Source organism: Lutjanus erythropterus, chromosome 1, assembly GCF_056507025.1.
Source record: "Lutjanus erythropterus isolate fLutEry1 chromosome 1, fLutEry1.hap2, whole genome shotgun sequence".
In the NCBI taxonomy this organism is placed as follows: Eukaryota; Metazoa; Chordata; class Actinopteri; order Lutjaniformes; family Lutjanidae; genus Lutjanus; species Lutjanus erythropterus.
In genome coordinates this window covers 22,222,500-22,239,258 of record NC_139317.1, presented here as the reverse complement: position 1 = coordinate 22,239,258, position 16,759 = coordinate 22,222,500, and the positions used below count along the sequence as shown (strand labels likewise).

Sequence of the window (16,759 nt, the reverse complement as noted above, 5' to 3'; positions counted from 1 at the left end):
CTGTTAGATCAGTGCATGAAACACGTTCTTATCTCATCTCCCGCACTGACAACTCTGAACTCAACATGAACTATCATTTCTTCTCGAAGAGGAAAAAATTAAGATCGTTTGAGAGTTTTTACGTCAGAAAGTAAAAAGACACTCATTGTGCAGACTGGCTTACAGACACGAGACAAACAAGTAAGCACAGCTAATAGTTTCACCCAGTTACAAAGTTCCTGTAACCTTGTCTCTTTTTACAGAAAAAGAAAAAAGTGGCCTGTTTTTTAAGAGCATAAGGGTGGGGAAGACAAAGGTGAGGTGTACGTGTGAGAACAGTGGTCCTTTGTTGTACTAACTGATTTGTTTTGACACAGACGTAGCAACACGGAGCCCTGGCTGCTGCACGCCACGTGCATCAGGTGTGATTCACCTTGTTTTGCGATTACTGGAACAATGAAGTCATATTGACACATACAGACCTGTCAGACAGGCAGGCAGGTAAACCAGGGAGGCACCATGCAACCTTTCCCCTACTGATACTGATATCTACAGAAGCCAAGAACGCCAGTACTTGCAATTATTTTTTTAATGACATTACCTCAAAGCTATCCTTGGTTACTTACAACAACCTGCAGACTGATCTCTATGCAGGACGCAAGGTGCAACACTAGCTAACATTAACTCAGTGATGGAGCCTGCTTGTTGTTGCTTGTCTAAAAATTGTCTGAGTTCTGGTCTTGTTTCTTTAATGTGTTAAGCAAAGCCCTCAGTGTTGCACTAAAACTGCCCCTTTGATAGCCCCTTGCTTAACTCCTATCTTGCAGATGTTATCTGTTCCAGTAAAAAAGTTAGAAATGATGAAATATTCTCCAAGAGGTTCGTCTGCAAAGTTCTACAAAGTTGGCAGCCCATTATCTCATGTGTAAATACTCGTTCCTCTCTGGACTCCCCAACTCGTTCCCAGTGCGTCCCTTCTGCGAAGTGAGCACTTTGAACATCCTTTATTTAAATATTACATTTATTTATTTTATTTTTGTGGCCTTTTTATGGCTTTATTGATAGGACAGCTGAAGATCTGACTGGGAGTGACTTGCAGCAAACAGTCATATTCAGGAGTTGAACCCACGGCTGCTGCAGAGGACTCACAGCCTCGGCACATGGGGCACACGCTCCACCAACTGTTTCTGAGAGTTAGGGATGAGTGCATGGGAGGTTGGAGGAAGGTGGTGTTTTATATCTCTGTTTTAACACACCAAAAATGGGAAAAACTATTTTGGAGCACATTGTTGTGCTGGTTTCCAATTTAAAAAATATATGGAGAAAAAAAAAGGAAATGAAGTCTGCTAACGTCAAGAACTGGCATCACTGTTTTGGCCGACCTTAAAAAGTAGATTGATCATGTCATGGCTGATACCTGATCTGCTTTATCAGGTGAGCTTTGGCACCGGTACCTAGCTGGCAAATCAGATTGATTCATCCCTTCAGGCGACTGCAGTGCTTTTTTGAAAAATAATCAACAAAGTCTAGCTGCTTTAGAAAATGATTCAGCCTTTAAGTAAAAACAAAGTTTGGGATTGAATGCCAATGAGATGATAGAAAAGTCACAAAGAGATGAACAAACACACTGTTTGTTTACTCTGCGATAGTGAAAAATATGAGGAACTTGCAACATCTGGACAACACTGGTAAGGACTCTCAGCACCCCCAGTTTAAATCATGACCCAGTAGTGGAGACACACTGAGGCTCCTAAAACATCTTAAAAATGTTGTCAATGCAGTGTTTTTCTCGCAGTTAATCAAAAGAAGACTGTGTTTGTCAGTGTTTTGGTGTTTTGCTGTTGGATGCTGCCACATGCGCCTGTAGCACCAGAACACACCGGCTCAGTCTGTGCCTCACTCAGGATCCTGTTCATGTGCTGACATCTGGTGGACACTCGAGTCATGATGACTGCAGGGTCGAGATCCCCAGTAAAAAACAACAGAAAGAGGGGAATCACGCTGCACTCTTCAGAAACATATTAAGGTTTCTTTATTTGTAAACAACCTCTGAAATGAAACTAGCACTCTATAGTTATAAAAGTAGAGGGTGTTTTTTATGATCTTAGTTTATGACTATAACAAACAAAATTCACTCTGTTGGATTTCACTACAGCATGTTTGTCAAAACGCAAAAATGTGAAAAAAAACTGCATGTAGTTAAATTAAACAGCACATAGCATAAAATCAGACTAAAATTACAAAAGAAAAAGTTCAACTGCACAAAATAAACCAAAATACTGAAATAAAAACTGAATGAGAATATACATGTTTGATAAAATAAACCAAAATTTAATTCAGTGTCCAAGTACTGCCTTTTTTCTGCTTTTTAAGTTTGGTTAATTGTCATAGAGATGATGCAGATCTCCATGACAACAGAGTAAACTCCATCTGCTGATGACGACAATGAGGAGCTCCAGGAAAAAAGCTTGTAAACTGATCTTGACTCTAGATTATTTTGTCAAACTACCTCTTCCAAAGTCACGAATGTGAATTTTTGTTAAAGACGACACTGATGAAATGCAGTTAATCCCAGCTGTTCTTTTTAAAAGTAATCAAAATCAAATCAGCACCACAGTTTTCTTGGCAGTTATCATGTGGCTCAGTAAGTTCATGTTATCAGGCCTCATCTTCAGACTCTGAATGTGACAGTTTGGACTCCGACGTTTATTACAATCAGAATCGTCCTCGTCAGTGTGCGATCCATCTGGCACGGTGAGTGTTCACTGAGCCTGAGCACCCTGGTTCTTCATCTCCTGCCACGACTTCTTCCTCAGCTCCAGCTCAGCGTCGGTGAATGAAGCCGGACCCCAGTTAGTTATCCTCTGAGGTTCTTTATGACCTAAAAGACCACATTAAAAGAGAAGGAAGGGACACCTTTTAACATGATGGACAGACAAATTATAATGCATTTTGTTCTGCTGACAAATATTAGTTGATTAATCAGTTAGTTGTCAACTATTAATTAACTGTCAACTGTTTTTATAATCAGTTTATCATTTATCATTGAACATCTAATTCAAAACTCATGAGCATTAATTTCACGAGGCCTGGATTGTTCCAGTTGATCCCAAAAATGTTGACCAGGAGGTCAGGGTTTTGTGCAAACCAGTGAAGGTCCTCCACACCAAACTGAGAAAACTATTTGTTTATGGACTTGACTTTGTGAATGTTAAAAAAAAACAAAAAAACAAAAATAAAATAACTGACATTTCTAAATACAGAACATAAATACACAGAAGTATGTTGACAGTAGTGTCCAAATACTTTTGGCCATATAGTGCACCTTGCTGCTACTTTCAGTACAAAGATGTCTTTATAAATAAAGCCTTAAACATTACAGTGTCAAATCTTGCAAAAAACACATAAAGAAGCTCCATTCAAATGAACCGGCGTAACTGATCGATTAAGCAGCAATTAACAATCAAAACAATCAATTTCCTGACCTGGCTGGATGAGACGCACCAGCCCCTCATGTTTGATGACTTTATCCTTCCAGGTCTTTGTCTTGTTTGCTGCACGTTCGAGCTTCCTTGACACCTCCTGTAAAAAGATAAAGAGGCAGTGAGAGAAAAATCAGATCATACAAACTCAGCTGAGAGGACACAGGTGGACGTTTTGAGAAAGTTGAAGGAGTTCAGCCAGCAGGGGGAGCAACTGCTGATTGACCAAATGAGACTCATTTGATGAGTCATGATGTTGGTGGTTTAAACTAAATGTGAAACATTTTATGAACATACTTGTGGGTAGACAAGAGTAGTTTTATTAGCAGATACAAGAACAATGCCTTCTGCTGAATGGAAAAAAGATTCAAACTGTTCCTGATGTCGGGGGACAGTCTCCAGGCTCACAGCAGACAAAGCTTCAGTATAAACCTCCACATGTGTGAGCTGACCTTGTACTGCTCCAGTGCTCCCTTTCGCTCCTTCTCCAGTCTTTCCAGCTGCAGCATGGCTGCCTGCAGGTCTCTCTCCTTGGCCAGCTGCTCGGCCACCAGCTCCTGCTTCTCAGCCTCGGTCTGAGACAGCGCCCTCTGCTGCTGCAGGTGGAGCTGCTCCAGCTCTGCCCTCTTCACTGCCTCCTCCTCCAGCAGCCTGAGATGGAAAACACAGCAATGATGCCTAATAGCTCTTTCAGTTGTCCACTTTATCCATTTAATTCCTATTCAGAACAAAGGTGAATGAGGAGCGAGAGCCAGAACACATGGGTAGGAGTGGAAAAATCATAATAACAGACGATGACATTCACTTTGGACAAATTAAGTCTCCAGTAAATCTGGCCTGCATGTCTTTGGATTATGCAGGAGTCCCGCACTAACACAGAGAAAACCTGCAGACTATATCCTGTCTGCTGTGAAAGAATTTCACTCCCTATTAGCTCCACAGCTGGATTAAACATCTGTGGGGTGCCAGTTATATAAATAAATTATCATTCGTCCTTTGCTGTATGGTATTATATTGTTATCTTGTTATCTTTAGGGTGAGAAGCTCAGTCATCTGTGAGGAACTCGGAGTAGAGCTGCTCCTTTGCATAGAAAGGAGCCAGCTGAGGTGGTTCAGGCATCTTGCAAGGATGCCACCTGGTCGCCTCCCGAGGGAGGAGTTTCAGGCACGTCCAGCTGTGAGGAGGCCACGGGGCAGACCGAGGACTAGATGGAGGGATTGTATCTCCGCCCTGGCCTGGGAACGCCTCGGGATCCCCCAGTCAGAGCTGGATGGATGGATGGATTTGATCTAATTTTGATTTGGAAAAAAATCTAAACTGAAAATCCGATTATTTGATGAAAAAGGAACAAAAATATTAGAACCTCATTAACATCATGTTCTTTTTTCCTCAACAAATACAGTAGTTTGACCATGTATTTCTTTATTGATTATTCTCAGATTAGTTCTTTTTTCTCTTTCTGTTGGTATTTTTTCTGAGTTGTACTTGCCACAATAGAACCCAGTCAAATTTCAACTCTAAGAAACAGTGTATTTGAAGCAGGAAAAACAAATTTTGGTTGACATGTAAATGTAAAAATAAAACCTGTGAGAAAATGTGGTCCCTCTAAACCAGTGTGGTAAAAGTCGATTTCATCCCAGGCCACAGCAGCAGTATGGTTCAGCATGTAACTGGTCTTTACTGTTGTTTGTTTGTAATTCTCATCTTTGTTTTGTCCTATTTATTATTAACTTCTGTAACTTGACATCATTTTAAATGAGGGCAGCCTCTGTCATTTTTAGTTTAAATAAATGTTTGAATTGAATTTAAATACTCAAATAGAAATATATATCAAATTAAAGGAAGTTCCTCTAAATAAATTCTGTCAGTTGGTTGGCAGTAGTACAGCTGTAGCATACAAATGTTTTCCTGTCTGCATTTAAATAGCAACATTTTCCCAAAATACTGCTGCGTCTGTGGTGTCAGCATTTCAGATCTGATGTCTACAGTCTGCATCAAATGATGCATGTCAAATGAGGTGCAGAGGATGAACAATACGCAGCATAACTATGAACTACACACCCAAATATGCTGTTCTCTTACAGTGCTAAAAAGTAAATATTAACATCTTAAAAAGTATGCAGATCTGCCAAACTGGTTTGCATTATATCATATAGGTCTTCATATTAATGTCTTTACTGTCCAGCACGTGTGTGTGTGTGTGTGTGTGTGTGTGTGTGTGTGTGTGTGTGTGTGTGTGTGTGTGTGTGTGTGTGTGTGTGTGTGTGTGTGTGTTACCTGGCCTGCAGTTTGCGCATGGCCTCCTCGTCCTGCTTGGCCTGCCTCTCGTCCTCTAAGGCCTCCTCCAGCCGGTGGTACATGTCCTCCAGCTCCCGGACGCGCTGCAGGTACTGCTCCAGTTCACTGGACTTCTGCGCCACCTGCTCCTCCATCTGCTGACGCACCTGAGAGAGGACACACACACACACACACACACACACATTTTAAAAAACTAGGCTACTGAACTGAGCAGTAATCACCAAATCATTTGTAAATCTTCTCATTTCATGCTATATTGTAACATTTGTTGTGTTTTGGTTCATCTGCGTCCACGTTTGTGTTGCTGCTGCAATGATGCAACCTCGCTTGAGCAAACAGTTTTCTTACAAAAGTATTTATGTTCACTGACGTGCAGCGATGATTAATAAGTTGGTGCATTCAACCCAGAAAAAAGATGACTCAACATCATGGGACATATCATTTTAACTTTTTTTAAGCTTGTGTTTCCTGGAAGAACCGAACCTCAGATGGGGGATGGTGACTTAATCGGAAAATGAAAAATTGAATAACAAGGCAGTTTTAGCTCACCAGATTCTTTTTTCCTGAACTTTTGGCAAGAGGACAAAAAGAAAGTGTTTTAGTGTATTCTAGATGGAGATGTGTATTTTGGGGGTATTTTGAATGAATAAGTTGTTTTATGTGACCACCTCCAAAACAGCTGTGAACTATCATGGCACTATGGGCTAAGCATTATGTCACTTTATGATTAATATGTCTTGAGAAAGCTCCTTGTTACCGACACATCAGCACTTTTTACATAAATCAATGCAGAGTTAATAAGTGTGTGCAGGAACTGACTTTTGTCTTTGACATGACCCTTTATCAGGACCATGTGTCACTACGTCTGCTGTGTCACGCTTATCAGCCTACATAATGAGCAGGGTTGTGGGAGGCAGACTCAGGCATGGTGTTTACCATTTTCTCTCTCTCCAGGTCCAGTCTGTAGCGATCCTGCAGGTCCAGTTGAGTCTTCTTCCTCCTCTGCTCCTCTATCGCTGCTGTCGCAGCAGCTTCTTCCATTTTCTGTGAAGCAGAAAAGAGGAAAGAGCAGTTACTTCTCTGCCTGACTGGAGGTCACACCAGGCTACATGGACAGACAGCCAGGACTTAATAAAGGACTTCAAGGAGGAATCTGTGGCTCAAAATGCACTTATAGATCAAATAATTAAGAATAAGTCGAGATCAACGTTTCTCTTTTCTTGGTTCTCTTATATAACGCTGTACTCAATAACACCAGGGTGTATTCAGCAAAATAACCAAGTATTAAAAGCTGTATTCTTACTTTCTACATAATCAGTAATTATGCTTAAAGATAAATGTGTTTGACATTTGAAAATAAAAGCCATCTGGCTGGTTAAAAAGAGAAGTGAGAAACTATCAACACACTGCTGCAGCTCTGAAACAATTCACTAGCTGCAGGTGTCCCTGACTGATATGAAGAATTGTTTGCATAGCGGGTTTTACTTCCCTTTTCACTGTGAATGTTGTCACTTTTTTTTTTTTTTTTTTCAAAAATCAATCGGGTGTTCATGTTATTTTAAGCCAGAATATGTGAAAATACAGGGAAGTGGTCAAGTAGTTCACACTTTTCTTCCTGGTAAGCTAGGCTGTACCCAGAAATGGGCAGAATTTTTACTAAATGTATTTGTTGAGTTGAGAGAGGAGGGAAGAGATGCAGAAAAAGGTCACAGGCAGGAATCAAACGTGTCCACAGCTGAGGACTGACAGCCTCTGCACATTGGCTGCACGCTCTGCCAACTGAGCTACCAGGGCAGCCCTAATTAAACATACGTAAAATATATATTTAATTACTTTTGAGTATTTTGTCATTTGTATTTTGCTTGACAGAAAAACATTAAGGTGTCGTCTGTATTTTATTTATCTTATAATTTTATTCTTAAATAAGACACAGTTTATTCCCATTTAACTGTCGAAAAAAACTGTGTAACAGTCAGCCAAATCATAGTTTTTGGATGACAACAAGTAAATAACTCTAACCCTTCACTCAGCCAGTGGTCACTTTGACTGCCAGAAACCAGCTAGCATGCATCCTACAATTTACAGCCTCTCACCTACGAGATATCCTCAACAGCTACTTCAAATGTATGATGTGAGAAATCAGCAGATCTCATCTTTTCAATGTAGGAGGTTAGGCCACACAGTTATTAGGGCTACTACATGTCTAAAATGTGATATTATCTCTTTATGTATTTAATGTATTTTTATATTTTAGAATTACAGAGGACAACACGGCCGAAGTTTTGTTCTCTACAACAAAAAAGAAAAGAAAGAAAGTGAAAATTGTGAAAGAGATCCAAGATTTATAAAATGACGTACTCCACATTTTTATTTATTGCTCCATATTTATATATAAACTACAATATACTACAATAAAGCACACCCTTCACTCATATTTAGCTTTGTTTAGCACTTTTCATGATGACATTTCTCATAATAACCTACAGAGGTTAGACAGAATAATAACAGTGTAAAGTATAAAGCCACCCTGTAATAAGTACTACACTAAAATTTTATTATGCTCAACTTTGTGTTTTTTGCAACTTCAAACATCAAACAAAGTTGCATGTTGTTGCGTCTCTGTCTATTTTTCAACCTGCATGTTTTGCATACTGCAATTAGTTTTTTTCTTCTGACCATGTGTAGTTTTTGTACCTGAGCAAAATTATCTTTGGTATATTTTTTTTCCAACTGGAACTCAGTAATGTAATGTTAGTTCTTCATGGTTCTCTCCTGCAACTTGCTTGGATGCTGTCAGTTTGGTTAAAACAACATTAATCTGGATAACTAATTGTCAGCTCGCTGAGAGTGAATATCATAATCATTAGTTGACTCATAAATAAACTGATTTGTGGTACAACTTTTAAATAGCATACTTTTTAATCTTTGGACTTGGGAGGAAGGTATCGAGTCATTGGTGTTAAATCCAAGTCGAGTTGTTTTAAGTTTTTGGAGGCCGGCGTGGACCAGTACCTTCCTCATAGCTTCCAGCTGTCTCTGTTTGTTCTCATTGGCTGCCTGGAGCTGATTCATCCTCTCTGCCAGGTCCTCCTCCTCTGCCTGGTGCCTCTGCCGGAGCTCCCTGCGCCTCAGCCGGGCCTCCCGGTGCGGAGACGGCAGCCCCAACCTCAGCAGCTGGATGCACGTCTGAACAGCTGCCGCAACAAGGAGCGAGAGGGGAATCACTGAGTTACCTCAACAACAGTCTGACTACTGATGCACTGATGAGTCAGTTACTATGACATTTAGAAAATTAAAAAAAAAATAGATGAAAAGACTCTTTTTAATGCGGCAGTTACAGCACAGTGGAAAAAGACTACTCAATACCTTGAATCCACTCCTGCTTTTTCTTTTTATCTGATGCACTGATCTCAAAGCTTTTCTCAGTGCACTTGATAATAAACAGGCATTTTTTCCCCTCTTTATCAGGCAGAGACTGCAGGAGAGAAAAACGTCACGGCACCGTCAGTCATATCACGAATAAAACATTGTGCGTTCATACAAATTAAAGCTGCTGTTTAGGCCATGCTGATACTATTTCTTCATTAAATTACATCCTTCAGGAAGTGTCAGTTATACTCACACTAACTTCAAATTATTCAGTCAACATGGCTTAACAGTAAATTATATACTTTAAATAGATAACAACACGTGCTGGCATGAACACAACTATACAGCTGCACTATTAACCTCCACACAGCAGTTTCGGTCCAGGATGATGTCCCCTTTCTTCTCCACCATGTCCTCACAGACGTAGTACGACACGGAGTTTGGTCGAAGGACAAACCAGCGCTCTGTCCAGTTTTTCCGTTTGTGGCCCTTTTTAATCATGTAGCCCTTCAAACACAGTGTGGAGGTAAACAAAGACACAGACACACCAAATTATTCAGCCATAATCACTGTACTCATCTGATACTGGATTTTGTTCACTCAACTTTTAGCTATTTTCTATTTGCCTTTTACCACAACACTACGTCTTAAACTCGTAACAATTGTACAGATTATATATTTTTAACTACTCTAGGGTGCCGAACAACACCTGGCAGCGGGACTGCAGATGAAAACTAGCCAACTAGTTTGCATTTGCATTAATTTGAATGTTGATCAGTGTAGATTTCAAATAAATAAATAAATGTTACTTAGATAATTAATCAAGCCGATAGTTAATTAATGTGCAAAACATGTACACATTTGCACATTTCTAAAGAATGGTATAAAATGTGCATGACAAAGTGTACTACTGTCCAACTCACAAATATGAGCAGAGTTCAGTTTGAGTAAATCTTGTCAGGTTCTTCATAACACCGCAGCTCAAAAGCAGACAGTTTAAGACGCAGCAATCTTGTTAGAGGCTCTGTGGCAACCTGGAAGCCAACTACACCCACGTTTTCTAAACCTGCACTACATTAAATAAATAATGTAAATGCAACTGTTGAAGATATGATGGGATATTTAAATTTATGTCAGTGGCTAACCCTGATTATAATCACATTTAGTTTATACTTTTATAAATAATGTGATATTTGCTGCGTCTCCTGTTGGAAGATTATTATATTTACACATTTTCTACTTAAAATCAAAACATAGAGTTTTTAGGAATGTCTTTAGCCCTGAGTAGTGTCTGCAGGGTGATCAATGTTCTGTCTGACCTGCTTGAGCACATCCAGTATGAGTTCCTGGAAGACCTCATTGATGCCCATGGACAGGGTCTGGCAGTTTATGCCCTTACTGAAGTAACCCATGCCCAACAGTTCAATCAGCTCCCAGGCTGTCAGGCAGTTATTCTTTTTGTTCAGACGCAGCTTGTAATCTGCAAACTTCTCCTCGCTCCAGCTGCTCCCCATGGCCTCCATCAGCTTCCGCAGGAGGTACTCAATCTAAGGAGGTGAACAGCAAAGAGGGTTTCCACCCAGGTTTGCCTGGTTAGAATAAATTTACCTCATCTTTGTTCAATTTTTAAGCTTACTTGCAAAATTAATAAAACTGTGTAGATCTTCCTCACCTCTTCAGTAACGATGACTAGTGGGTATTTGTCCTCTGACAGAAAGTTGAAAATGCACCAGACTTTGAAAGCATCATTTTCTGAGATTAGCAGATTTTTAGTGCAGATACTTTTCTTGTAACACAGAGTCCAGCACATCTTGTTGAATTCCAGCACATCAAACTCCTGCTGTACCTGCGAATCAAAAAATGCATCATTCAGTCAGAGTCAAAGTCAAACTGGTCAGCACCAATGAGCAAACTGTGTTGTTTACAAATGCTAAGAAGGAGACTGGTGTTTGTCTCCTTTCAAAGTCTGCAGGATGTGAGGGACAAACCTGATGTCATTAAATGCCTCATTTTCATTCAAGTCAGAGCCTTTAGGAGAAAGGCAAGAAAACAGCTTCCAAGTGCAAAGAGTGAAACTCAAGCAGTTTACTAACTGACAGGAGAGTTAGTGTCACAACACTTCAGCACATGTGTTTGCACTGTTTAACACTGAAAACTCACTAAGATGCTGGACAAACACTCAATCAGACAAAAGAATCATCCTTTTGCAAAAAGTTTTGACCAAGGAAAATTAAATCATTTTTTATACTGGGCACTTTTAATATAGAACAAAATGTCTAGAATGTCCTCTTCATAACGTCATTTACAGAAACCCAACAATTAACACCAAGAGAAAGCAACCAGACTGTAGAGTGGGCAGCCATCCACCACCACCAATTTTATCTACAAATTTCAATACATTTATTTTAGTGTGTGTGAATAAATATTAGACAAAACACATTGCTACTCAGGGTTCAACAGAGAAGTAGTTTTTACCATTTCCTACAGACCAAACCCGGTCATGATTAGTCATCCTAAACTGTGTCATGCAGTCTTTACAAGAAGAAGTTTGTGTTGGTGTTTTTTCTGTTTCTGCTGTTTCAGTTATTTTTTCAGGCTTCAAGTTTGGGTCTTCAAAAAGCCTTTGAGAGGTGTTCATGGCAAAGTGTGTCATTCAGTATAAATACAAGCTTTGGTATCACTAAGACTCAGTATGAAACGTTATTACTTCATTTTTTTGTCCTCTGTCCAGTGAGGCCTTTATTTCAAACACCATGCATGTATTTTATTTTTTTTATTTATTTTTTTTTTTTAGAAAGCACATTCTGAAAACTGGTCACTTAAAAGACTTAATCTGTTCAGGAGATTCTGTTTTCTTATGAAACTCCAGCAGTATTTTATGGACTAAAAAACTAACCCCAACCTTCAATCGTTTTAATCCTAATCCTTTTTTCCGATTTGTAATCACTATCATTGAATTTGTTCTCCAATGCTGTGTTTACTTTCACAATTGTTTCCAGTAAAGACTTCAAACTCTGGATGACAATATTGACATGCAAAGGCTTAAAAATTAAACACTGTTCACTCCTGACATGAACATTTCTGCTGACCTGACAGGCCGATAAGATGACGTTTTAACTATGTGAACGTGACGCGAGGAGATCTGCACTGTGAGGGTTTTTGGAAGTGTCCTGAGCGGATATCAAAACTGCTGATTGTCTAGAATCATCATGTGAGGAAGAGCCAAATCGCATTCCTTCAACACTAACTACATTATTGCAAACTTTAAGCGCCGTCATCCTGGTCATTACAATGAATTTGTGATGTAATATATTAATTCCACTACAGGAGAAACTTGATGTTCTCTGCAATTACATACAAAAAATATATGCATATATCCGTAATGGCATCAGCAAACAGCCATAATGAGTTGGAAAATATATGATATCAGCAAATATCCAGCACTGTGCATCCCTACTTCAAAGACTTACTTCTGACTTTAACCGTTATTATAAGTGTGTTTAGATTGCTGCATAGCTGTGCACCTACATGCATAATGAGGGCAGAATAAAGACTGGAAAAAAAAAGTTTTGGTTGCAGGACCGAAAAGGTATGATATTTACACTAGAATTAAAAAATGTCAAATGATATGATCATTATAGCGTGTTGACTGGATTAAAAACTCTACCATTCTTCTACAAATGAGAGTCTTCGTCAGAGTCTTTGTCCTCACCTTGTCCAGAATAAACTTGTTGAGGTACGGCATGTAGCCCTGGTTAGACAGGGGCCCTTTATCATCATCTTTGAAATGCTCTTCCAGGGCCACGGGGTCATGAGGGATCTTCATCACTGTGCACAGGCTGTGAGACAGCACCTAAAAACACAGACATAAGACATGAATACTGCGGGTGAGAGGACATATTGTATATTAACTCAGGACACATTACTACGCAGGTACACACATGCAGCTCAAATCTGTGTCACACAGAGCATATTTAAAAAAAACTTGCAGCATCACTGGTCAAGGGTTACTGCTGCTCTTGAAAGCGAACTCTGATGTCTTAGACTAAAGGATCTTGCTTGTTAATTCAGTTTTCTCTGGTTGATATTTACCTTTTGACTGGCCATCACAGTGGCATTAAAGTCACAAATACATCTCCTAAAATAGTGACCTCTCTTTTCGAGATGATTTTCTGGCCCCTCTGTGGTGTTGAGCGAGCATATGTGAGAGATGAAAAACCCTGCAGGATCCTTGAAGTCAGACTGTGTCTTTGTCAGGCTGGGCACATAGACATCAGAGCCAGCAGGCCGACACATTCAGGCCCCAGCTGTCATACAGAAAAACTCCACCTCATCTCTACCCTCTGCTTCAGTTAAACAGCCTGTAACACATTTCTCAGTTTCTTTGACAACAACAGAAGTGGATTAAGCAAGTTTACCATTAAAGTACATCCACTGAAGGTGCCGGTTTTAGATTGTTATTATTATTGTCTGACAACATTATGGGAAGGATCAAAATAGAAATAGACCGTTTTTTAAAAGAGTAATATCATTTTTGTCTAAACAGGTACAGCTGCTCTATCACTCTTTTTAAAGTGACCAAACTCCATTCACAAAAACATAAATTTTATCTCTCTCGTCTACCACAGCCTACATTGGTTAGTGCCTTTGGTGTTTTTGTTTGTTTCCGTCATTGTGCAACTTTGGTGTTTGTTTGTTTTTTTTGTGTGTGTGATTGTCTGATTTAGGTGTTTTAAAGTGTTAAAAAACAATCACAGCAGCAGTATACCAGAGAGGTAAAATTACTGTTTTTGTCAATGGAGTCTGGTCACTTTGAAAAGTGTGATTTGTTTAAACAAAACATATCTTACTCTTGAAATCAGGACTATCAGTATCAGTAGAGATCATATCCATAATGTTGTTAGATAATATATTAATAATATATTATTAATTAATTTTATTAATTAATTAATATATTAATGTAATTAATCTGAGACGTTCGGTGGTCAAAGACAAGCACTGTTAGTGGACTTAACTTTGACAGTGTGCAGTCAGAGTGATTACATTGCACTTTCACTTTTGCTGGCTGCAGCACTCTGGAACAATACTTTTTTAGATTATGTTTTTTTGGCTTTTGGCCTTTATTGTGATAGTGACAGCTGAAAATATGACAGGAAAGGGGGTAGAGAGAGGGGACGATATACAGCAAATGGGCTGCAGGTGGGAATGGAACCGGCAGCCACTGCAGAGGACTGACAGCCTCAATACATGGTGCGGACGCCCTACCACCTGAGCTATAGGGGCGCCCGCTAACCCAGTTTTAAAAAATTGTTGTCCCCATTAGCCACTCAAAAACATGAAAATAAAACAGGGTCCAAGATGAAAAATACCAAAGTTACCCTTTAACAAATAAGCATAAATAAGTGAATGAATGGTGGATAAATCAGATAATCTGACAAGAGGTATATCTATCATCTTTGTAGAATATAGTAAAATATAAATTATGTAGTGAAGCTAGAAATAACTTGGTATTGTAAGTAAAAGTACCGATACGACAATAGAAAATTACAATCTAACAAGTAAAAGTTCTGCATCAAATTTTATTTTATTAAAAATAATTGAGTATTACCAGAAAAATGTACTTAAAAGCAAAAAAGAAAAGTAAGTTAATGCATTATTGTGATTGGCCCCTTTTAAACATTTTCTCAGAACATAATTTATAGAACTGTGTTATTACTTACATATTAATGTATTTTAATGATGTATCTGATCAAGGTGAAACTACTTTAGGTCATAACAGTATATTTGTACTGCAGGCATGTTAATCTCATTTTTTTTTTATCATCAAATAACTTGTATATTAAACCTGAATCTGCAAAGTAGCTGGTAAATATATAACTGCAAAATGTGTGCAAGGGAGCTCTGAGGTGAATGAAAGTATTTCGATCCTGGTAACAGTCCTGCATTCAAAAACTTATTTTAATAAAATTATAAGTAAGCAAACTTTACTTAAATTACCCGAAGTAAAAGTGCTCATTGTGCAGTAAAATGGTATTTTCGATTAAATCTGATGTTTTGGGATTAATATCGCTGCATTATTGTGTATTTTGCATTTTATTGCTGTTTTTCTAGTTCATTTTGAGTACTTTCTATCATATTCTATAACATCATCATATATTTGTTGAATCGCTGTCCATGAGAACCACAAATCTCTATAAAGTTTCATGAGCTCGAACAGCCCTTGGATTTGGATTTCCTGCTAATCCAAGAGGGTTTAAAGTGATTTATTTATCTTAAGAAGTAAGAGAATTCTCTCAGTGTATAAAGGAAGACTTAATCCTTCAGTTTGTCGAAAGAAATTAACTCACAATCATCCAATCTGGAGATACAAGGGAAAGTAAGAGTATGAAAATATGCAATCTGAAAAGTAACTAGTGGAGCCTAAAGCGGTAAGACAAATATTGTGGAGTAAAAAGTACAATATTTGTCTCTGACATGTGGTGGAGCAGAAATATAAAATAGCATAAAATTGAGATACACTAAGTAACAGTAAAAGTACCTAAAATGTGTACTTAAATACAGTACTTCAGTACTTAAGTAAAGTAAGAAAAAAGTGATGAAAAATGTAATGTAAAGTAACTAAATACTTTTACCTAAATGTACATAGTTACTTTCCACCGCTGAGTATGTGGCATAAAATGTAACCTGTCACCTGGATAAAGTTTTAATTCATGTATTTAAGTATGCGGTGTACTTCCCATCACTGCTAAAAGTTACACAGTGTGATGAAGTTTAGTTTTATGTTTAACATACTAACAGCAGGGAGGTTATAAACACTGATGACATGACTTACAGAGTTAGTTTGACTGTTCTCATGTCGTCTGAACTTCTAAATAAAGAGGAAACAGAAAACGCACCTTTAACTGAGATTTGGAGACTTTCCCTCGTTGATCCACGTCCAGCGCTGTGAACGCGTGCCATATGGATTTCAAAAGCTCCTCCCGAAGCCACATTTTGTCTCCCAGCAGCACCAGAAGGACCTCTGTCTCTCTCTGTCCCTCTGTCCAACTCTGTGTGTCTGTCTCTGCGTCAGTTCATGTCAGTGTGGTTTAACTGTCTCTCGCCTCTCAAAGGGATGTTGGTGTCGCAGCTGCAGGGACAAACGAGATAACAGCGCCCCGTACCGTTTATCTCAATATATGCTGACCATTAAACTCACTGCCAAAACCAGTTTGGACCGTTTCATGAAAGAGCATTTCTACCAGTATGGTGCCAATATTAAATAGCTTTACTTACTAATTAATTTTAGAATTACAAAATCATTATTTTCACAATTAAACATTATTATATATTTACTTATTATTTTAGATACTAACTCATTATTTTAGATCCTAACTCAATATTCAAAATACTAACCTAATATTTTGAGATACTTGTCATTATTTTGAGATACTTCAAAATTATTAAAACAATTAAAATGATTTAAAGGGAAAATACTCTCATTTGAGAACCTGGAAATGTTCTGACATGAAAAATGACCTAAAAGACTAAATATGAAAACAGAATAACAATGGACTAATCTGAACTTGTATACACTTCATAAGTTTTGTGCACAAAAATCTTACTTTATAAAATAAATTAAACCGTTGTG

The 16,759-nt window shown here is 38.5% G+C and overlaps 1 protein-coding gene across 1 annotated transcript; it reads right to left on the bottom strand.

The window, feature by feature from the left end:
- Positions 1-2,337: 2,337 nt before the first annotated feature.
- Positions 2,338-16,426, bottom strand: swap70a (switching B cell complex subunit SWAP70a). Its single transcript, XM_084716926.1, has 12 exons — positions 16,026-16,426; positions 12,842-12,982; positions 10,802-10,975; positions 10,449-10,676; positions 9,490-9,636; positions 9,127-9,235; positions 8,773-8,954; positions 6,697-6,804; positions 5,740-5,906; positions 3,914-4,112; positions 3,465-3,561; positions 2,338-2,860 (listed from the first exon to the last, which is right to left on the bottom strand). Exons 1-12 carry the CDS (start codon positions 16,119-16,121, stop codon positions 2,742-2,744), a joined length of 1,767 nt encoding a protein of 588 aa, XP_084573052.1. The 5' UTR covers positions 16,122-16,426; the 3' UTR covers positions 2,338-2,741.
- Positions 16,427-16,759: the final 333 nt, after the last annotated feature.